The sequence below is a fragment of the Carcharhinus amblyrhynchos genome, chromosome 13 (assembly GCF_965287045.1).
Source record: "Carcharhinus amblyrhynchos chromosome 13, sCarAmb.v2.hapA, whole genome shotgun sequence".
NCBI lineage: Eukaryota > Metazoa > Chordata > Chondrichthyes > Carcharhiniformes > Carcharhinidae > Carcharhinus > Carcharhinus amblyrhynchos.
Genome location: NC_137336.1, coordinates 42462117 through 42486068, shown reverse-complemented (window position 1 = coordinate 42486068; position 23952 = coordinate 42462117). Strand labels below are relative to the sequence as shown.

The 23952-nt window shown below is 40.4% G+C and overlaps 1 protein-coding gene across 5 annotated transcripts; it reads right to left on the bottom strand.

The window, feature by feature from the left end:
* Positions 1–217: 217 nt before the first annotated feature.
* LOC145351864 (clathrin light chain A-like) lies at positions 218–17136 on the bottom strand. 5 transcript variants are annotated; one of them, XR_013888464.1, is made up of 8 exons: positions 16886–17136; positions 9627–9673; positions 6316–6433; positions 5612–5723; positions 3779–3832; positions 2208–2262; positions 2052–2084; positions 661–775 (listed from the first exon to the last, which is right to left on the bottom strand). XR_013888464.1 is itself a non-coding variant. In XM_080201588.1 (7 exons), exons 1-6 carry the CDS (start codon positions 17073–17075, stop codon positions 2232–2234), a joined length of 552 nt encoding a protein of 183 aa, XP_080057714.1. In that variant the 5' UTR covers positions 17076–17136; the 3' UTR covers positions 660–775; positions 2208–2231. The 5 variants fall into 5 exon arrangements, 4 of the variants coding, with proteins under 4 accessions (XP_080057710.1, XP_080057712.1, XP_080057713.1 ...); XM_080201588.1 differs by lacking the exon at positions 2052–2084 and having other exon boundaries at positions 660–775; XM_080201584.1 differs by lacking the exons at positions 2052–2084; positions 2208–2262; positions 3779–3832 and adding an exon at positions 4957–5037 and having other exon boundaries at positions 218–775.
* Positions 17137–23952: the final 6816 nt, after the last annotated feature.

Here is a 23952-nt window from a genome sequence, read left to right as displayed (position 1 = left end):
TGGTACTTCAAGATTGCCCAAGCTTCAGAATCAGAAATTATAAGTGCTTAAAATTGGCCACAGGTTAGTCAAAGGAAGAGATGCTGTATTTCTGATCCTTAAGGTGGGGTGATCATAAATGGGATCTGATAATTGTGTCTAAAGTGTTTTGGATGCTCACAGGAATAATTTCATGTAGTTCAAAGTATTGTGCTTTAAACAGACAAGAAAACAACAATTTAATATTTAACCTTTAATGCATAAGTGTAGTCAACATGATTTTTAAACAAGGGCCAATAGATTGCACTCATAATTCATGCATAAATAGTCATGTGATGCAGCACAAGGACAATGTGGGGATATCAATAATTGAGAAAGTTAAACATTAAGATTCAGGAGTGTATGAAGGTAACCATTTTACTGGATTGCCCAATAACTCAAATTGGCATTAAACCACAAACAGTTGAAAGAAAAGAATCACTTAAACAGATCTTGTAATTTACAATGGTTTGGTCCAAACAGGAATGACTAACACGCATCCTTCTATTCTAATGGCTGTCAATTGTGGGATCCAACTAGATATAGCTAGTAAGGTGGCCCACACAAAATAGTGTTATAACATGTCTAGCGGACTAATGGTGACTGCTTAAGTGATATCAGTACAGAACGCATACGAGATACATCCTTTGACTGCTTGTTAGTTTTGGGATTGAAATCACAAAGGCGTGCCACTCGCTCCCATTCTGTTCCAGGTGTATCTTCATTGCAATCCTGGACAAAGGCCTCTTCAGCAGCTCTGAAATGATAAGCCATAGATGAGGCAAGACTAAAGCAGCACATCAGAATATTTTCAAACAAAATGATACATGCTCAATGTGGAAGCTTACTTACTGCTGGCAAATTTACATTTGAAGATTACAAACATTTTCCCCACCTTCTGAAGAAATGCATCCTTCCTTGGCATAGTTGTAGACAGTAATGATGCTCTACAATACTTGCAGTTGCTATTCAGCAGGCAAGCTGGCAGATTAATCAAGTATTACAGCAGTGCCTAGCATTCCATCTCTTTTCACCATCAGATGCTTAGAAAATGTTCCAGCAAGGATTAGCCATAGCAACTGGGGGCATAAATTCTGGGCAATTCCAATCCTTTAACTGGAAATGGGATAACTTGTATTCTCAACATTACTCCAGCAAGAGCAATTGTATTAGTAGAGACTAGGGATTGAATCTAAAACCTTCATGTCTGTATGGCTAGACATTTAGTCACAAGCATTCATCATAATACTGAAGATAAAAACTCAGCAGTTTAAGGCTTCATATTGATTTTCCAGATTGTCAAAAAATCATTGCTACTCTAAACTTGAAAGTTAACAACCTGGACAGAATTCAGATTAAATAACAGCTTCAAGATTTGCTTGCATGTATCTGAATTAGTGCATAAAGCAAGCTTTCCATTCAATATAATCACTTCCTCCTAGACTACATTTTAAATTCACAACTGACTAAAAGGATGGATTGTTAAAGAAATGCATAATTTGATGGAAAACTGAAATGACAAGGTCACTTTTCACAACCTGCCAACATAAACAAGCTGTGCATTAAAATCATGTTTGGTCCCTGAGTGATTAGTTGCATGCAAGTTGAATGATTCAGAGCTATAGCTAATGCCATTTATGCTGTATAGCATCTATTAAATTCACACAGCTCAGCATTGAGATGTGATGTCTTAAAGTTTAGTCCAGAATCACTAAACTACTGAACCAATTTTTCCTGGTTCAGCAAAAGAACAAATGTTCAATTTTCAGCTCCTTGTCACTTTCTTTTACACAAGGGCAGGTAAAAACTCTGCAAGTCACAAGTACAACTTTGTGACAAAAACTGCAATCACAATACATACTAATTTGGACAAGGACTACCAAAATTTCATTCTATTAGGATTGAAAATCTAAGATTAACAACACTTATAATAGTATCCATTTCTCTGGATTTACACTTGTCTTCAAACCAGAATGTATGAAATTTAGTTTGTTACATCAAATGAAAAGCCAAATATCCTTTGCGTTCATTACCAGGAGGGTGAAGATCAGCTTGGACAGATGTGTCTGAAAGCAGATTAAGAGGTTAGACACTTTCAGGATTACAGCATGAAGAATAGAACTGAAATGAAGGGATGGAGTTTGATCAGAATATCTCAAGACAAATGGGTCAAGTACATCTTGACTTACTGTAGTCATTGAACCATGAAGAAATTAAGAGATGAAATGCAGACAAGTTGTTGATCTAAAATAGAAAAATGGTACCTTCACTGCAAAAAAAACTATAGGTAAAACAGCAGTATTGGAGCCAGTACTTCCAATTTGACCTAACTTGAAGCCAAAACTTAACATTAGATTTCACATGGCTCATTGATGAGCTTAGTTAATCATAGCTCTGCTCAAAAATTCTGTGTACAAGGGCCAGTATCAAGCATCACCATTTCAGTTACTTCAATCTTGGCTTACTGTTAGTGTTTAGTGTTGCAAAATAACTTCAGGTCTGCATGTTCTCAACATACTCTTTTGCTGAATAGTATGCTCATAAGCCAATGCTACCCACTTCAGTGTACAAATTGACCCTGACTTTGTTTCTTCTACCTTCACTAAAGGTGGGGAAATGCACAAATTCAGCAGCAATAGCCTTTGTTTGAAGGCTACCAACTTCAATTGTTGACTAGTGGGCAGTGATAACTGAAAAGGAGGTATCAGACAATAGTGTTGAGTTTTTAAACTTGCATTAGTTGCACAATATCTCAATTCCTATATTTTCTTCAAACCATTATTCTTTAGCTACTGCTCTCCTGAAGATGCTCAGTTTTTCCCAGCACCACATCTTGATTCTTAGATGCTAATCTGGTTTTTGCTTTCATCTAACTATAGGCTGCAGGGCTGTGAAACATACAAGTACAAAAATCTTGTACTAATGTAATTGTAGATAGCTACATCCACATTTTGTTCTACATAACCCAAAACACTAGAACCCATTTTGCTACTGTTTTATTTCATTGTTAAACATCTTAATATCCAAACATTAATTTGATACATATCAACTTTCTTTGCCTCAATCTTCCTTTAGCAGAGAGCCCAAAACTGCATGATATTCAAATGGTCTTTGACATGTTAAATGAAGACTTGCTGTAAAATTAAGGAATTGCCACAACAAAGGCATAATTTCAGTATTTAAATTCATACTGAGTCTTAAAATGGGTTACTTGAAGAGTACATTGAAAAAAAAGAGTTCAATGAATCACTATGAAGTTTGAACATTGGAATTAGAAAAGACATTCAAGAGTCTTGCATTCAATCCCCAGTTCATACTAAGCTAGCTAACTTTAGCCAGTTCAGATCTTTTAAATTGCCTCAGTGCAGATGAAGGTAGCTAGGTACAGTGCTATGATCAGACTTCTGAAAGGTACTATATGTCTATTGATAAAATCTGAGATTTAATAGCATGTCAAATTAGCTCCATCTAATATCAGATTAGCCATTTAAGGCAGTACAGTTAAAGACAACAGAACCATGTCTATAACAATGTAACTAGCCTCAAAATTAGTCTACACCTTGTGGAACTAAAATTCCTGTATTAGAAAACTCTAATCTATTAAAAATCTGGTTCTACAAGTATCAGATGTGTCCACTGGGCTGTTCAATAAAAACAGACATAGTAAAAACACTTCAAGTCTCAAAGTGCTTCCATTAAGATTTGAAAGAGCTATGAAATTCTAAATTAAATGCTATAGAATTAAAAATAGCAAACATACACGTAGCCTATCACATCAGCGAAGGACTGTTTGTAGAAAGCTTCATCAGCGATCCTAGTGCACATGCATGTTAGTCCAGAAAGTGTGAACCCGCAGACCAACAGGAAAGGAGCACAGAAGTTGCAACAGGTGGGTAGAGAAAGATAAAGGAAAAAGAGGAAGGACAGTGTTAATATTTGAATAGGAGTTTAGTATTTGCAGTAGCAAGTATTTCATCTTGCCTGTAATAAAACTAGAACTGTTAAAAAGTTGAAAGTCATCTCTTTTGGAAATCTACAGTTGAAAAGATTAGAGCACTAAGCAAAGCTGATTTTACAATTGTTACTAAATTTGCAATCCCCATTGTCACTGAATCTGTACCTCTATAGTTCCAGAAACAGCTATATATTTGTCAAAATGTTAAACCTGTAACATGCTTTATGAAAGAAAAATCCCAAATAATTGTCCAAATTGTATTGCAGATTTCCCTAAATGTTACAATATTGCTATAAAGAGATCTTTTGCAAATTAGGGAATCATAATGCTGTACCCAATTATCCAACTCCACTTACTGTATGTTCAATTTCCTTGATAGCGACATTGAATCTGCTTCACCCAACTTTTCAGGCAGTGGAACCTAGATTAAAGCTTAAATTTTCTTCACTGGTCTTCAAATCTGCTCCCTCTGGGTTACCAACCTTATGCAAAAAAGTTCCCCCAACCCACAATTGGAAGTCCTTTTCCCTGGCAGTAGTCCGATGTCCTTTGCACCAAGGTTGTGACAATTTTATGCTGGCCAACACCCACCTCCAAGCCAAAAAGGATGGTGTTCCTTCCTTGCTTTTGAACTCTGCCATAAAGCAAAGGACTTTATTAAAAAGGCAATTTGTCTTGTCACCTTCAGAGGTCTGTGCCTGGATGCAAATACCCATAAATGGAGAAATGAAGTCCTTCAAATGGTTAGTATTAATTGGCTTAATATCTACATTCTGAAAGGTGCACTGTCTTGGAAATCCAATTATGAAAAGTGCATGGTTTTAGAGATCTAATTGCCAAGTGGCAGTGTTTGATTATTCTTCTGTAACCAATGCTCAATACTTGTATTTATTAAAATCTGTTTTACAGGTATTATAATTGGTTTAGAATTTAATCAACATATCATACAAAGTTCTGCAATAACCACCAGAGATTTTAAGAACCTGTATGTGTAGCTGTTCCTCAGCAACTCTTGCCTATGTTTTTGTGATCTGCTTCCCCAGAGCAGGCAACTGCAAGGTGCACTGGAGAAATACATGTTGCAAGTTAAAAATGAAAAACAGTTTTATTTCAGTTGACGAAATGCAAACATCCAGACTGGTGTTCATTTCTCTCCCCACCCAAAACACAAGATTCAATCGTACTCCAAGCATGCTGTAGACATAGGCAAATGAACCCCTTCATGAGATCTTAAATGTACCCTTAAACTGTACATTGTGAACATGTGACAACTAGCTGTAGTACAATTTGAGTGGCAAATGGCAATACTAATTTAGATTACTCTCTGGATTCAATTTGAATGTTCAGGTTATTGCTTAACAATTCACCAACTTTGAAACTCCAATTGTGTTATCACTTGTAATTGGCAAGAATTAAACCATTTCATTCTGCAGATATTAAGTTTGGTCATTAATGCAGAATGGTTAGGATCCAAATATATACTATGCCATTTATGGTTCATAACTGACTTAATCAGCAGGTTGTCAGTGTTTGGCAAAACTTTACAAATTATATATTTAACTAGGTGAGAACCAATTCTCATTTACAATATTGATTTGTTTCTATAGAAAATAGAAAGATTACTATTTTAAGCCATACCTGTTATTCTTTTTTATTTTCTCCAACTGCTCATTCTGTCGAACATACCATTCTTCTAGCTCCTTTCTTGCCTTCTCTTTCCATTCCATTTCTGCTTTCCGAGAAGCAGCATCTAAGGACAGAAAAACAATGCTACAGTTGAGGAGCAAGTGAAAAGCTTGTTTAGGTGAATAATCTTCAGTCATATTCAGATGAGAAAAATTTCCAGGCATGGCATAAACTAGTTAAATTCCAGGTCAACACCTTTTCTTGGACATAGGCCAATGTCTAAAACAAATGAGCAAAATTCATTCATTACCCAATTCTTCAGTTTTGAAGTTTCCCTCAGAAACCTTCAAAGAAATTCTAGTCTAAAGAATTTAGTCTAAAGAAATTTAGACCTCTTGGTTTTGTGATTAAAAGATTGCCACAGATTGTTAATTCAGTGACCAAATTGTCATGTATAATTGACTAAAATTGCTGTAAATTGAAAAATATGAATTACAAGCTGCAATACACAAGCATATTCTTCAGTGTAGGCAATCTTTTACCACACTAGTAGCATTTACATTTCAAACTTTTCTCTTGAGTTAAAGTGCTCATCTACAATATTAACAGAATTTAGTTCTTAACTTTTATGCCAAAATAGTAGCAGGAAAGAAAAATGTGGATAAGCTTTAAACAGTCTTGTTTCCAGCAATGTTAACCAAAAAAGTTCCTCTTACCAAGATCTTCTAGACGAGTTATCTGCTCCTCTCTCCATTTGCGAATGCTCTCTGGTTCCTGACTCAAGCGATCTGCTCGAGCTATTGCTGCATAACTATCATTTGGACAATTTGATTCCTGTATCAATGGATGAATACACAAGTACAACTCAATTTCTGTTCATAGGCCTTGCAATTAATTGCTGCTTAAATGTACAAGAATATGAACAGCTCAAGTCTTTCCTGTTATGCTAAAACGTGCATATTAGTACCCAGAACATTCTGATGGGTCCAATCAGCGTTTTTATTCTCTTCATTTCAACATTAATGGTTTCACCCTTAAACATTAGTCCACCATATGTTGCATTGTCACTCAAGTTTTGTGACATCAGCCACTTGCATAGTGATTTATGACATCAATGCCCAAGTGATGTGTGATATCAAACTATGACAACATTCACATCCTGCTGTCAATCACCAAGCCTTTTTATACCAGTGATTGTCTGCTGGAAGGGTATTGTAAATTCCACCACCAACATCTGGTGCATCACAATTTCCCAGAGTAACTCATTGCATGTTCACTTGAAAACAATTCTAATCAAGTTGGAAATAGGATGTTTAATGACAAAAATCTGCACATTTGCAGTGTATGCACTTCAAAATTTGTGATCTGATTTACAGCATTTGATCATACTGGCATCTATTGTGGCTATACTGGCTAAGGAAGAGCTATCCATGTTAGTCACACTTTCAGCTATTCATTCATAGCTCTCTAGGATTTAAACAGTCAAATTCTAAACCACCTGCACACTGGGTAAAAAAATTATTATGGAAAACCTAGAACTGAAATTCTAACATTTCCCTCTGAATCACATCAGCTTCTTGATTGTGAATTTAAGAACATAAGAAATAGGAGCAGGAGTAGGCCATCTAGCCCTTCAAGCCTGCCCCGCCATTCAATAAGATCATGGCTGATCTGTTGTGGCTCAGTTCCACTTTCCCACCCTCTCCCCATAACCCTTAATCCCCTCTCTTATCAAGAACCCATCAACCCGCTTCTTAAAAATATTTAGCGAGGCAGCCTCCACCACTTCAATGGGCAGAGAATTCCAGAGATTCACCACCCTTTGAGTGAAGAAGTTCCTCCTCAACTCCGTTCTAAACCACCTCCCCTTTATCTTGAGGCTGTGCCCCCTAGTCCTACTGTCTTTTGAGCGGGAAGAGTCTCTCCACCTCTATCCTATCCATCCCATTCATCATCTTATAAGTCTCAATGAGATCTCCCCTCATTCTTCTAAACTCTAACGAGTACAAGCCCAGTTTATTCAGCCTCTCCTCATAGCTCAATCCCCTCAACTCCGGTATCAGCCTAGTAAACCTCCTCTGCACTCCCTCCAGGGCCAAAATATCCTTGCGCAGGTGCGGTGCCCAAAACTGCACACAGTACTCCAGCTGCGGCCTCACCAATGCCCTATACAGCTGCAGCAAGACCTCCCTACTTTTATATTCAATCCCCCTTGCTACGAAGGCCAGCATCCCATTCGCCTTCCTGACCACCTGCTGCACCTGCAAGCTGGGTTTTTGCGACTCATGCACAAGGACCCCGAGGTCCCTCTGCACCGTCGCCTGCTGCAGTTTTTTGCCACGTAAGTAATAGTCCTTCCTACCATTCTTCCTACCAAAGTGGACCACCTCACACTTGCCAACATTAAATTCCATTCGCCATTTCCTGGCCCATTCGCCCAGCCTATCTAGATCCTTCTGCAGACTCTCCACACCCTCCGCTATCAAAACTAATACATTGTTATGGGGACGATATTCACAAATGGGTTAAGATTTTTTTTAAAACCAAGTGAATATTTTATAGATATACATCTAGAAAGTGCCACAACTAAATCAGTGCATTACAATTTTACTTAAATCTGCTAAACAATTAACTTCAGCATCTCTAGTAATTCACTCATACTGCAAATCAAATTTGATGTTTGATATAGTAACCAAAATCAAACTACAGAAGGTGTTTTAATTATTAGATTTAAGAACATAATAGGAGCAGGAGTAGGCCATCTAGCCCTTCGAGCCTGCCCCGCCATTCAATAAGATCATGGCTGATCTGTCGTGGCTCAGTTCCACATTCCCGCCCTCTCCCCATAACCCTTAATCCCCTTGCTTATCAAAAACCCATCAACTGCATCTTAAAAATATTTAGCGAGGCAGCCTCCACCACTTCAACAGGCAGAGAATTCCAGAGATTCACCACCCTTTGAGTGAAGAAGTTCCTCCTCAACTCCGTTCTAAACCACCTCCCCTTTATCTTGAGGCTGTGCCCCCTAGTCCTACTGTCTTTTGAGCGGGAAGAGTCTCTCCACCTCTATCCTATCCATCCCATTCATCATCTTATAAGTCTCAATGAGATCTCCCCTCATTCTTCTAAACTCTAACGAGTACAAGCCCAGTTTATTCAGCCTCTCCTCATAGCTCAATCCCCTCAACTCCGGTATCAGCCTAGTAAACCTCCTCTGCACTCCCTCCAGGGCCAAAATATCCTTGCGCAGGTGCGGTGCCCAAAACTGCACACTGTACTCCAGCTGCAGCCTCACCAATGCCCTATACAGCTGCAGCAAGACCTCCCTACTTTTATATTCAATCCCCCTTGCTATGAAGGCCAGCATCCCATTAGCCTTCCTGACCACCTGCAGGCTGGGTTTTTGCAACTCATGCACAAGGACCCCAAGGTCCCTCTGCACTGTTGCCTGCTGCAGTTTTTCACCACATAAGTAATAGTCCTTCCTACCAAAGTGGACCACCTTGCACTTGCCAACATTAAATTCCATTTGCCAGTTCCTGGCCCATTCACCCAGCCTATCTAGATCCTTCTGCAGACTCCACATCCTCTGCGCAATTTGCCGTTCCACCAATCTTGGTGTTATCAGCAAATTTCGACACCATACACTCGGTTCCCTCCTCCAGATCATCTATATAAATGGTAAATAGCTGAAGCCCCAGCACCGACCCCTGGGGCACTCCACTAGTCACCAACTGCCAATCCGAATAGCACCCATTAACCCCCACTCTGCCTCCTATTTGACAACCAATCCTCTATTGACGTTAACACCCTACCCCCAACTCCACACCCCCTTACCTTCTGCAGTAACCTCTTGAGGTACCTTGTCAAACACCTTCTGAAAATCAAGAAAGACCACATCCACTAGCTCTCCTCTATCCACCACCCTAGACATATCCTCATAGAACTCCAATAAATTTGTCAGACACAACTTCCCCTTAACAAAACCATGCTGTGTCTGCTCTATAAAAACTATTTCCACACCAACCTGGTATACTTCTCCATTAACAGCAGTCAGATCCTCTTCAAAACCACCTGAAATGATAAAATTGACTATGAATATGCAGCAATGCTTAATGACAAGCAGAGAAACTGTCAAGTTGAAAAGCAATAGCACTAAAAATCTAGGCTACAGGCAGCTCTTGCCAAATGTACCATTTCTGAAGCAACATCAGTTCATCTGATTAAGGCTGCAATGTAAAATTGAATTAACACTTTGTATCACAAACACAGTAGGGCAAGTAAACTCAAAATCATGGTGAGAAATGAAATCCATACTTGACAATTGCTTTGGTTCAACTTTAAAAGGTATATGGAACTGCTTCCCAAGTCCCATGGTGTGACTCAGATACTGAGAATAAAGTTCAACTGGAATCCACTGAACAACCAACTTGCAGAATGAACACGTTGGAATACATTTCAGTGAGCAGCAAGCCATGACTCAATCATATGGGGTTTTACACTGGAGCTACAATATCCAGATGTGTAGCAGCTTCTACAAAGTCTCCAGGACCAGCAAAAGCAGTAGCATACAGCAAGGAGTCCAAACTAGCAAATGTCAATTAAAGTAGTGAATTCAAAATTGAGTCAGGTCTAAAACAAAATAGATGTACTGAAATCTAAAAAATTCTGCAAGTTAAATTTCAGTACCAGAGACTAGCAGTATTTAAGCCAAACTGCATCATTAAGGGAACCAACTGTTATCCATGGCTGCTGGTAGCACTTATCCAAGTAGATTCAAGTCTCTCCAGAACTTCAGCTAAAAACCCTCCAAGATCAACACTCCAGTACAGCATTGAGGGAGTGCTTCACTGCTGAATGCTGTAATGAGACATTAAAATTGAAACCCCATCAGCCCTCAGGTGGATGTAAAAAAACTCACTAGTATTGGAGAGTGAGGGTTATCCCCAGTGATCAAAATCAATATTTGCTCTGCAATCAATACCACAATGACGACTATTTGGTCATTATCCCATTGCTGTTTGTGTACAGGTGGATTGCTATATTTCCTACTACAATAGTGACTGTACTTCAGAATCACAGAATCCCTATAGTGCAGAAGGCAGTTATTCAGCCCATCTAATCTGCATCAACTCCTACCCATCCTTACACCATAAGCCCACATTTACTCCACTAATCTTTATGTCTTGGGACACAGAATTTAGGATGGCCAAACTACCAAACCCAAACATCTTTGTGTGGGGGAAGAAACAGCACCTGAGGAAACCTACAGACATGGTGAGAGTGTGCAAACTTCAGTCACCCAAGGCCAGAATTGACCAGTGCCCTGGTACTGAGGCAGCAGTGCTGACCACTGGCTGCAAGGTATTTTGGTATCTTGTGGTCACCAAATATGTTCTTTCAAGAAAGACTTGAATTTAAGAACATAAATAGGAGCAGGAGTAGGCCATCTAGCCCTTTGAGCCTGCCCTGCCATTCAATAAGATCATGGCTAATCTGAAGTGGATGAGTTCCACTTCCCCCCCATAACCCTTAATTCCCTTGTCTATCTACCCATGACTTAAATATATTTAGCAAGGTAGCGTCCACCACTTCAACAGGCAGAGAATTCCAGAGATTCACCACCTTTGAGTGAAGTTCCTCCTCAACTCTGATCTAAACTGCTCTCCCCCTGCCCCCTCAATCTTGAGGCTGTGCCCTCTAGTCCTGCTATTCTTTCTAAGCAGGAAGAATCTACTTCTACTGTATCTATCCCCTTCATTATCTTATACATCTAAGATCCCCCTCTTCTAAACTCCAAGTACAAACCTAGTCTGTTTAGTCTCTTCATAATCCAACCCCCTCATCTCTGGTATCAGCCTAGTGAACCTCCTCTGCACCACCTCCAAGGCCAATATATCCTTGCACAAGTGCAGCAACCAAAACTGCATACAGTACTCCAGCTGCAGCCTCACCAGTACCCTGTACAGTTGCAGCAAGACCTGCCTACTTTTATATTCTATCCCCCTCACTATAAAGGCCAACATTCCATTTGCTGCCTTGATCACCTGCAGACTGGGTTTGTGACTCATGCACAAGGACCCCCAGGTCCCTCTACACTGTAGCATGCTGCAGCTTTTTGCCTTTTAAATAATCCCTCCTACTATTATTTCTGCCAAAGTGAAAGAAGTTCATTTGTGGAAATAGTTCATAAGGCAACACTAACTGTAAAACAATGTACTGAATAGGGAAGACAACACAATATAGTATACAGCTTCAAATAGGGCATCACAGCAATTGTGATCGCCACATTTAGCTGCACATGGGTGCTGTAAGTCACTGCTCATGCCAAAAAAATAATTAGGGTCAATGTTACTTCTACTGAAGACTTAATGGTAAGGTGTTGAGGAGAGTTAGAGCAAAGATCTGGGGCACATGTTCATGCTCCTTGAAAATGGAGTCACAGGTGGACAGAGTGAAGGCAGCATACAGCATGCTTAGTTTCATTGGTCAGAACACTGAATACACGAGTAGGGATGTCTTGAAGTTGTACAAAATATTGTAAAGGCCACACTTGGAATACTGTGCAGTTTTGGTCACCCTATTATAGAGAAGATATTATTAAACTAGAAAAAAGTGAAGAGATTTACTAGGATGCTACTGGGACTTGGTTTGAGTTGAGAGGCTGAGTAGACTGGGATTTTTTCCCCCTTGTGTAGGAGGCTGAGGGGGTGATCTTAGAGGTCTATAAAATAATGAGGGGCATAGACAAGGTAGATAGTCAATATCTTTTCCCAAAGGTATGAGTCTAAAACTAGAGGGCATAGGTTTAAGGAGAGAGGGGGGATATAAAGTGTCCAGAGGGGCAATTTTTTCATGCAGAGGGTGGTGTGTCTAGAACAAGCTGCAAGAGGTAGCGGAGGTAGATACAATTGTCTTTTAAAAAGATTTAGATAGTTACATGGATAAGATTGTTATAGAGGGATATGGGCCAAATGCAGGCAATTGGGGATTAGCTTAGAGGTTTAAAAAAAGGACAAGTTGGGCCAAAGGGCCTGTTTCCAAGTGGTAAACCTGACTCTACAGCAAAATCTGGAGCATAGCTGTCAGTTACTTATGCTGCAAATGCTCATTGCACTGGATTACTCTACTTTGGAAACAAATTGAATCATTCTAAAAAACTTGCTGCTTAATAGGGAAGATGGTAGTACAAGTTATGCAAATTTAGTTTGCATTAATTTCACAGCAACCTGTAGTGTTCAAGTGCAAAGCAAAAACAGATACTCAATAGCTTTAGAGATCATGTGCCCAGAATACAATTTGATCTGCCTAATGAAGGTATTCTAATATGTAGCCAACACCAACAAGATGCTTAAATTATTTAAGATGGCTGCCTTTCATTCTGCAAGGTCAAACGGACCAAAATATTCTCAGGTTTCAAATTGGTTTGATAATTTTTGGGATGGGCACAATCGCATGCTAGTTTCTGCAGCAATCTTGCCAATAGCAAACAGCAGAATAATTTTAAAACAAGTCAACAAACTTGTGGCAGAAAAAGTAGTAATTTAGCTTACTGTCAGCTGAAGAGATGTATCCTGCCCAATCCCACTTTCCATCTCAAATGTAGATCAGTCCCAATAGGTTATAGCATTTAACATCCAAGTAATTTCTCTTTTTAAAAAAAGCATTTAAAGTTTCTGCCTCCACCATCCTTTCTGGCAGAATTCTAGGACCCCCCCCTCTGCATCACCCTCTGGATGAAAAAAGATTCTCAACCTTTCTAGCAAGAATATTAAAGCTACATTCCCATTTATCAATACTCAAGGGAGATGGGTATTTATTTAACACTTTCAATCTCACATTAGCCATTTCACCTTCTGGTGAAAAGAAAATAACCTTTCAAATCCATCTTCATAGCTGAAGTTATATACTCCTGGGGATCATCTTCAAATCTCAATTGCAGCCTCTTTATTGTATTCACATCCTTCCTATAGTGACCAAAACTGTATCCAGTACAAGTTAAGCAACTAGTGTTTTAGGGTTCCAGCATAACCTTGTATACTTTGCCTGAGCAAAGTGGAGCATCCAGATGCCTTCTTAACCATCTTATCAACCCATCCTGTTATATTCATGATATGACCATGCATCTCAAAGACTACTATTTGTGCATTCCTTGTCTTATCTAACCCCCCCACCCCCATCAGTGCCTACATTGGCACCAAACACTATACCCCCAGAAGGCCATAAAACACATCAAGACAAATATCAAATACTACCAGATTAAAAATTATGATATGCTCTCATGGAGTTTCAATCAGATTATTCAACTAAATCATCCAAAGTATAGGTAGCACCTAAAAATTCTCCAACAGAAACTGGTTCAATTTGCACAGGTAGCTGAACAGCAATAGATGTGGGAAACACTAACATAGCACATCTTCCCTCTTCTCTATTCTTTAAGGAAGCAAAATACATGTCACAAATAGCTGAGTAGCATAATGAGCCATAATGAAAAGCTATTTTTCATCTGTGCATTCTACATTAATTTCAGCCAAGCAGCAGATCTAGAGCAGGCTACATCACTGTGACAGGGATGGGGTGAAATCTTGGTTGTTAAATCTGTGCCAATGTCAGATGGCAATAGGTTGTATTAGTTATACTTTATTCATCACAGCTACTGGTATTCATACAATACACTATTAAGAGATAGGTCACTGCTTTCAGGAATAAACTAGGGCAAGGGCAAAAAAACTCAGTCACATGATTTTTATATTGAAGGGTACGTAGAGAACATTTAGTGCAGCTCAATTGTTAAGCAACAATGGCTGCTTTCATTATTGATCATTTTGCCTACCTACAGGAATGTTGTCAATGACAGATTATTCATCCTCAAGGCCTCGAGGGCTGGAAACTGCAGTAATGAAATACTGAACCGATGAGGAAATGTAGCAATGGAGGCAGGGAAAAAAGCAGTTAACATACAGATTAGTCAGAATTCACTTCTTTCATGCATTCTATAAAACTTAAAACAAATTCCAATACCCAAATTGGCTAGTGTCACATCTTGCACACAAATTCTAATTTTTAAAATTAGAGACAATGCCCCATGTTGTTACAGACTGGTAGTCAAGTTCAAGTGAACCAGTGTTAAGGGTGGAAGACAACTAAACAAGCATGTACTTTTCATCTTACATCATTCCTGCTGTTAAACAGATGCAACCATTACCACACACCTTAATCATTAAATAAACAGACCAGAGTTTCTGCTTGGTCAATGAACTTTGACGCTTAGGATGTAACCATTTCAGATAAGCTAAACTACACTTTTGCACATGTAACTGAAGGAAATCTTGATTTGATAGGCACCCAAACCTCAACATACAAAACTGAAAATCAGTTATTCAATTCTGCTGCCTGATACTCCTTGTATTGTTTGGAGAAATGCAGCATAGGGTGTCTATCGTGCTCAACTGAAAATTCTCACCACAGCAAATTAGGTGTCACAGATCAATTTTTCGTGCTTCAAAATTAGATGCAGCATACGTCATTTAGCGCCAAGTTACCCCTTCAAAAATTTCTGGTAGGGGGGGAGGGTGAGATCCACTGTTGATCAACGATCAATAGATCTAAATAGCTGAGTAAATAAATCAAGACTTCAAGACCACATTTGAACCAGATCATACTCAGCCATTCAATAAAATCATGGTGAACTTCTGCACCAGCCTGACATTTCCAAACCCTGGTCCCATTAGTGTCTACATTTGTCAGTTTATAGATATCAGCTTTTAGTACACTGAATGGTCTTGAGTTTTAATACTGACTGATCTAAAAGGATCAAAACTTATGCAAGCATATCCAGATGTGAGAAATAAGGATGAATTTCAGTTCTCTAATGTAAGCAAGGTTATCACAAACAAGTCAAATCAGATTACTTAACTTCATGTGTGGTTCAGTAGGATAGAGATTAGCTGCCATCATAGACCTTCACCCAAGGACAAAGCATTAGAAAACTGAATTGAGCCAGTGCAGTATGTAATTTGACAAGTCATCAACAACATAGAAATATGCATATTAAAAAGGCTCTATTCAAAATATTTCCAACTGGCAAATCGAACGTAAACAGTTTTGTTACAAATACAATTCAGAACGTTAAGTTGTCTTAAATCATTCACTAAAACAGTTTTCAAACGTTACAAATACATTTACTGACAAGAGTATTAGTGCTATATTATTGTAAAATCTGCTGCAAAAGGACTAGTTATTGAGTCAGTATTAGCATTAACCCATCAGATTGAAATTGGTACCCTTCACGAATCAGCCTTTTTTTAAAGCTAGGATTCATAGTCTGTATGTCTAATTCATCTTGACTCTAAACTAGAAACACCAAATTGCAGTTACTTTTTAAACAAAAGTTCAAATAGCATAATTCTATCGCCACTTGTTTGCCTATCGTACCAGTTAGAAATAGTCATGGAATTGACATTTATTGCATCTTAGTGTAGACAGAAAATTTAAAGCCAAACGATCTTCAGTCTCAGCCCTTAATCGCAAAAGCAATTTCGGAGTAATTCTACAGAATCACAACGCCAAAAGATGGTCGAAATTTTAAGTCAGCCATACGGAAAAGTTTAGTTTTTTGCAACTAGATAAACGGCTGGACACGGCACTGCGCCTATTAAGGTGCAGTTGCAGCAAGCGCTTGAGGTCACAAATCTACTGCCACTGGCAAGAGGATACTGAAAGGGGGACCATTAGTGTATTTCCATTTAACTCGAGATAGAATAAATAAACCTGCAGAAAAACAGCTCCCAAGCGGAAGAAAACTGCTTCGCCCACAGTTTAACAGCTAAGCGAATTTGCTCTCGGGACGCTTATAGATCTGACGTTACGCGGGAAACATTAGAAAACTGCGAAAGCAGATAAGTTACTTTGCCATCAACTCACTGACAGACGAACAATTAAAGGCAATCTTTCAGAGCAGAGCCAAAACGGAAAGGGAGGCAGCATGAACAGGAACACAGCCACAAACGCCTAGATGCCGGGGATGACACTGCGATATTTGTTCGGCTTGCGGAAGGTTATGCGGCAGGCTCAGAGACCGGGGAGTCGGCAGGCTCCCCCCATCCCCGGGGGAAGCTTCCAGCCGCAGAGGCCTCAATGATACCTGATTACCAGATAAGGGAAGAACCAAAGCAGCAGGAAGGGCCAGAAAGAGCTGCAGAAATAATACAGCAGGCCACGGGGTGGCCTGGGCCAGGTCCGCAGACGGCAAATACTCAAGGCCCCGGCGCTTCCCTCCTCCCTCACCTCCAGCGTCATGCGAGTGCTGCTGTAAGACCGGCGGCACCTCCCCCCCGTCCAAGATACTGAAGCCTTCATCGTTCTCGATGCCAGCGATCTCACTCTCCTGCTGTGCCAGGAAAGCGGCAGCTGGGTCTTCCTCGGCACTGCCCGTAGTACCGTTGTCCGAGGAAAAGAAACCAAAATCTTCCGCCATCTTCGGATCAGGTTCCAGCTTGAACAAAACCGGAAGTTAGCTGAGGCCGAAACCGGAAACACAACTAGGTGCCTGACATCACCTTTATTCAACGGCCTGGTGGCCACGTGATCGCATCAGCGCATGCGCACAGACCTCCCTCATTAGCGCACGCGCACAGACTGCCCCTCCCATCGGCGCATGCGCACAGGCTGCCCCTCAACACATGCGCATTGCCTGCCCCATCAACGCCCATCTGCGCACGCGCACATCCTGCCCCCTCACCAGCATCTGCACGACGTCCTGCCCCCCCGCCCCCGCTTCAGCGCCTGCGCACTGCCTGGCCGCATCAGCCCCTCCCAACCTTCTTAAAGGGGCACCGCTCACAAACCAAACCGTTCAAGACCTCAAGCGTATTCATGGAACTACATATTCCTTCTTCAGGGAAGAAACTTGTCTTAAAGTTGTCTACTCACTGGACTTTTGTTTTGTAAGTAATTAATAAAATGCCCCAAACTTATCATCTTGTTGCGGTTCACTTACATTCAAAAGTCCAGCTTAGGAAAATAAATTGTCACAAAATTGTCACAGCGTGGTAGGAGGCCACTCAGCCTATCGTGTTTGCACCGGCTCTCCGAATGAGCAATTCACTGAGTGCCATTCCCACGCATTCCTCCCGTAACATGCACATTGATATAATCTAATTTCCTTCTGAATGCCTGCATTGAACCTGTTTCCACCACAGTCTCATGCAGTGCATGCCAGATCTTAATAACTCGTTTTGTGAGGAAAGTTTCTCGTCACCTCACCCTTGCTTCTTTTGCCAATTACTTTAAGTTTGTGCCCTCTTATTTTCAATCCTTCCAGCAGTTTATCTCTACTTGTCCAAACTCCTCATAATTTTGAATGCCTCGATAAAATCTCCTCTCAATCCTCTCTTCAAAGAAAACAGTTTCAAATTTTCCAAGCTATCTACCTAACTGAAGTTTCTTATCCCTGGAACCATTCTGATTAATCTTTTCTGCATTCTAATGCCTTCATATTTTTCCTCACAATGTGGCACTCAATGTTTGAGATGGAACCAATGGTTCATACAATGTTGTAAAAAGTCTGACAACACCAGGTTTTAGTCAGGTGAATTCACCTGACGAAGGGACTAACCCCGAAAGCTTGTGAGTCTATTATCAAATAAATCGGTTGGACTAAAACCAGGTGTTGTCAGACTTTTTACTGTGTTTACGCCAGTCCAACGCCGGCATACCCACATCATACAATGTTAACATAACCTCCTTGCTCTTGCACTGTGTGCACCTGTTTATAAAGCCTAGGGCACTGTTTGCTTTATTTACTTTGCTTTACTAAACTCGCAGTCTGCCCTGACATGTTCAATGACTTTAGCATACATACAGCCAGGTCCCTCTGTTCCTGCACCTGTAAAAATTGTACCTTTATTTCATATTGCTTCTCTGCGTTCTTCCTATGAAAATAAATAACTTCATGCTTCTCTTTGTAGAATTTCATCTGTCACTTGCCTGCCAGTTTGTCTATGTCCTTTTGAAGTTCTACACTATCCTCCTCACAGTTTGCAATGTTTCCAAGTTCTGTATCAATCACAAATTTTGAAATTGTGCCTTGTATACCAAGGTGTAGGTCATTGATATATATCAGGAAGATCAAGGGTCCCAACTCTGACCCCTGGAGAACTCTACTACAAACCTTCAGCCCAAAAAACATCTATTGACTATTACTCTGTTTCCTGTCACTCAGCTAATTTCTTATCCATGTTGCTATGCCTTTTTTATTCCATGACTTTTAACTTTGCTCACAAGTCTGTTGTGCAGCCCTGTATCAAATGCCTTTAGGAAGTCTATGTACACCACATCAACAGCATTACCCTCATCAACCCTGTCACCTCATCAAAAAACTCAAGCAGTTAGCTCTGATTGAGTATTTCATCTCTCTTTTTGATCTTTCACACTTACAATCAAGCTGCATAGAAATTTAAGAAGCCATCATTGTTCTTGAGGACTCTGAAGCCTTATGACCTGATATATATTTATCCCTGAAGCATAATTATTTGGCTGTGGTGCATTATATAGCCTTTATTGCTGTATTGTTTCGTGAACAAAAATATTTCAGATTAACATCTTTATTCCAAAATCTCAGTGCAATGATGATGTGTGCTTGAAATGCCTGCATTTGGTGTGATTGAAAATCATATGCAGTATTTTGGCTGTTTTTAATTTTATGGAAATTAAAAATATATATCTATAGTAAACATATTACTTTACAGTGGCATTTCCATTATCTGTTTACAAACACCTTACAGGTTCATCCACTAGAATAGTGTCTCCCAAACTGAATTCCAGCACTTTAAACACTTGACAGTTCACCCCAACTCCATACGTAAAGTAGCATTGTAACATTCAGTATGTTATTGATCAAGTTTGTGCATTATAGACCTACACATAAACCTGTGACAAAAATCTTCAGTGGCCGGGTTGCTGCCAGTTGTTAAATCCACATCTGTCTTCATCGCCGCTGCTCTGAGAAACCGCTTCTGGAAATCTTTGACACATTGATGTAGATGCATTGTTGTGTCACATCTTGTCTAACAAGAGCCGCCACAGCTAATCAAAGTGACCAATCCCCAGAAGTTTGGATTGTGACTGATTACTTTTCACTATCGGACAATGCAATGAAGTAGGAGTTTCATGTGATTTGATTTCTTGTTATCCCATTTACTGTCTCCATGACCCCCAATAGGAGTCACAACCCACAGTTTGGAAACCACTGTACTGGTACTTTTTCCAACAAAATCTATTGTGGAAACCCATCTCATTGCACAATTGTCCTCCTATCTGATGTAAAGCAATTTCCACAACACAGACTGAAGAAAATATTGTTAAGCTTACATTGACTACCTAAGAAATTAGAAGTTTTAAAGCACAGAGGAATCTGTTCAGTCCATCATGTCTGTGCCAGCCAAAAAAAAGCTATGTTATCTAATCCCACCTTCCAGCTCATTGGAACCCTGTAAGTTATTGTGCTTTGTGTACATATCCATCTGCATTTTTTAAATGTAAATGTTCCTGTCGCCACCATCCTTTCAGATAGTGAGTTACACACCAGAATGCTATTACCTCGCCCGCCACAGAATTGGAGCAGACAATGAAAATGTCTGTTGACCTCAGGTGGGAATTTCTGGTCTTGCTCGAGCGAGACCATAAAATCCTGCCCACAAACTCAAACACCCTCTGGATAAAAAAAAACTTAATGACCCTCTAATTCCTTTGCCAATTACTTTAAATCTATGCCCCCAGATTATTCCCCTCTCCGCTGATGGAAAAATGCTAATTATCTTAATAGATAAGCCTATTGCTGTGCCATACATCTACAAATGTTGGGGAATTGCTTATCTACCAATTTTAATTATTTGCCAAGAAATGATTCCATTATTATCAATCAAAAAAGTTCAATTAGAGAAGAACTAGAATGTAACAATTTAACCAAATTAACCATAAGAACATAGGAACAGGAGTAGGCATTCTGCCTGTCGGGCTTCTCTCACCATTCAATTAAATGATGACTGATCATCTACCTCAACACCACTTTTTTCTGTACTCCTTGTTATTGATCTCCAGAAACCTATCAATTTTGAACATGTTCACATTCCACAGCCTTCTGGGGTAGAGAATTCCAAAGATTCACCACCTCTGAATGAAAGAATTCCTCCTCATCTCAGTCTTGAATGGCCTACCCCTTATCCTGAGACTGGTTTCAGCTTAAGCATAAGACCATAATATATAGAAGCAGAATTAGGCCACTTGGCTCATCGAGTCTGCTCACCATTCAATCATGGCTGATATTTTTCTCATCCTCACTCTCCTGCCTTTTCCCCATAACTCTTCATTCCTTTGTTAATTAGGAACCTATCTATCTCTGTCTTAAAAACAGTCAGTGACCTGGCTTCCAAAGCCTTCTGTAGCAAAGAGTTCCACAGATTCACCATTCTCTGGCTGAAGAAATTCCTCCTCATCTCTGTCTTAAAGGATCATTCCTTTAGTCTGAGGTTGTGCCATCTGGTTCTAGTTTTTCCAACTAGTGGAAACATCCTCTCCGCATCCACTCTATCCAGGCCTCGCAGTATCCTGTAAGTTTCAAAAAGATCCCCCCTCATCCTTCTAAACTCCAACAAGTACAGACCCAGAGTCCTCATACGACAAGCTCTTCATTCCAGATATCATCCTTGTGGACGTCCTCTGGACCCTTTCCAAGGCCAGCACATCCTTCCTTAGATAAGAGGCACAAAACTGCTCACAATACTCCAAATGGGGTCAGATCAGGGTCTTATGCAGCCTCAAAAGTACATCCCTGGTCTTGTATTCTAGCCCTCTCGACATGAATGCTAAGGGGAGCCAGGGGAAACATTTTATCTATATCCACCTTGTCACATATTGCAAGAATTTTGTAAGTTTCAATGAGGTCACTTCTCATTTTTTGAAACTCTAGGGAATACAGACCCAGTCTCCCCAATCTCTCCACATAAGACAATCTCAGCATCCCAGGAATTAATCTGGTGAACCTCCATTGCGTTCCCTTTATTGCCAGCATACCACTCCTTAGCTAATGGGACCAAAACTGTACACAATACTCCAGATGTGTAGTCTCAACAAGGTGTAATGAAATTGCAGCAAGTCATTTTATTCCGGTATTCAAATCATCTTACAGGCCACACTTCACTTGCCTTCCTAATTGCTAGCTGCACTTCCATGCTCACTTTTAGTGATTCATGAACAAGGACACCAACATTGCACCATTTGTAAAATTATATGCCTTTCTCTTTTTCCTACCAAAGTGAATAATTTTAAACTGATTCACATTATACTCCATCTAGTTCTACATCATCTAGCCCATTCACTCAGCCTGTCCAAGTCTTTTGAAACCTCCTTTCATCCTCCTCATAATTTATGTTCCCAACTAGTTTCGTGCTATCAGCAAAATTGTGGACTTGGCATGGATTCTTGCAGTATCCTTGTAGCCTGCCATCCTTAGGATAATACCTTTATTTCTACCCTCTGCTTTATGTTTGTTAGTAAGAAGTCTCACAATAGTAGGTTAAAGTCCAATTTGGTAGCAAAAGCCACTAGCTTTCAGAGCGCTGCTCCTTCGTCAGGTAAGTGGGAGTTCTGTTCACAAATAAGGCATATAAAGACACAAACTCAATTTACAAAATAATGGTTGGAATGTGAGTTTTTACAGGTAATCAAGTCTTAAAGGTACAGACAATGTGAATGGAGAGGGTTAAGCACAGGTTGGAGAGATGTGTATTGTCTCCAGCTGGGACAGTTAGTGAGATTTTGCAAGCCCAGGCACGTCATGGGGGTTACAATAGTGTGACATGAATCCAAAATCCCGGTTGAGGCCATTCTCGTGTGTGCAACTTGGCTATCAGTCTCTGCTCAGTGATTCTGCGTTGTCGTAAAGGCTGCCTTGGAGAACACTTACCTGAAGATCAGAGGCCAAATGCCCGTGTCCGCTGAAGTGTTCCCCAACAGGAAGAGAACACTCTTGTCAGATGACTGTCGAACGGTGTTCATTCATCCATTGTCATAGCGTCTACACGGTCTCCCCAATGTACCATGCCTCGGGACATCCTTTCCTGCAGCATATCAGGTAGACAATGTTGGCTGAGTTGCAAGAGTATATACCATGTACCTGGTGGATGGTGTTCTCACTTGAGATGTTGGCATCCGTGTCAATGATGCTGCACGTCTTGCAGAGGTTGCTGTGGCAGGATTGTGTGGTGTGGTGACTGTTCTCCTGAAGGCTGGGTAGTTTGCTGTGGACAATGATCTGTTTGAGGTTGTGCGGTTGTTTGAAGACAAGAAGTGGAGGTGTAGGGATGGCCTTGGTGAGATACTCGTCTTCATCAATTGAATGTTGAAGGCTCCGGAAGATATTGTAGCTTCTCCACTCCGGGGGAGTACTGGACGACAAAGGGTACTCTGTCAGCTGTGTCCTGTGTTTGTCTTCTGAGGAGGCCGGTGCGATTTTTCACTGTGGTGCATTGGAACTATCAATGAGTCAAGCGCCATATTCTGTTCTTATGAGGGCTTCTTTCAGCATCTGGAGGTGTCTGTTGCAATCCTCCTCATCTGAGCAGATCCTGTGTATAGGGAGGGTTTGTTCATAGGGGATGGCTTCTTTAACATGTTTAAGGTGGACGCTGGAGAAGTGGAGCATCGTGAAGTTATCTGTGGGCTTGCGGTACAGTGAAGTGCTGAGGTGACCGTCCTTGATGGAGATGCATGTCCAAGAATGCAACCGATTCCAGAGAGTAGTCCACGGTGATTCTGATGGTGGGATGGAAGTTGTTGATGTCATCATATAGTTGTTTCAGTGATTGTTCACCATGAGTCCAAAGGAAGAAAATGACATTGATGTATCTACTGTACAGCATTGGTTGAAGGTCCTGTGTGGTGAACAGGTGTTGTTCGAACCCGTGCATAACAATGTTGGCATATTGAGGTGCAGATTTGGTCCACATGGCTGTTCCATGTGCTGGACCACAATGTCTTCCTTCAACAATCAGTTCTTCATCCAGCATCCTGGACCACAATGTCTTCCTTCAACAATCGGTTCTTCATCCAGCATCCTAGACCACAGTGTCTTCTCCTTCAACAACCAGCTCTTCATTCAGACATCCTGTACTACAATGTCTTCACCTTCAACAACTAGTTCTACCTCTGAAATGGACAAAGAAAATCCTGTGGCACCAAGGGTGTCCTGGCTAATACTTACCCTCAATCAGTATTACAAGAATAGATTTATTTGGTTGTCATCACACTGCTGTTGTGGGAGCTTGGTGAATGCAAATAGGCAGCCTTGTTTGTTA

Excerpts from the sequence above, each read along its gene's own strand:
- LOC145351864 (XM_080201584.1), bottom strand. The coding sequence starts at position 17,075 with ATGGCGGAAGATTTTGGTTTCTTTTCCTCGGACAACGGTACTACGGGC. Across the intron at positions 9,674-16,885 it reads GCACTCGCATGACGCTGGAG|GTGGTTTTGAAGAGGATCTG; the intron begins GTGAGGGAGGAG and ends TTATCATTTCAG. Across the intron at positions 6,434-9,626 it reads TTAATGGAGAAGTATACCAG|GAATCAAATTGTCCAAATGA; the intron begins GTTGGTGTGGAA and ends CCATTGATACAG.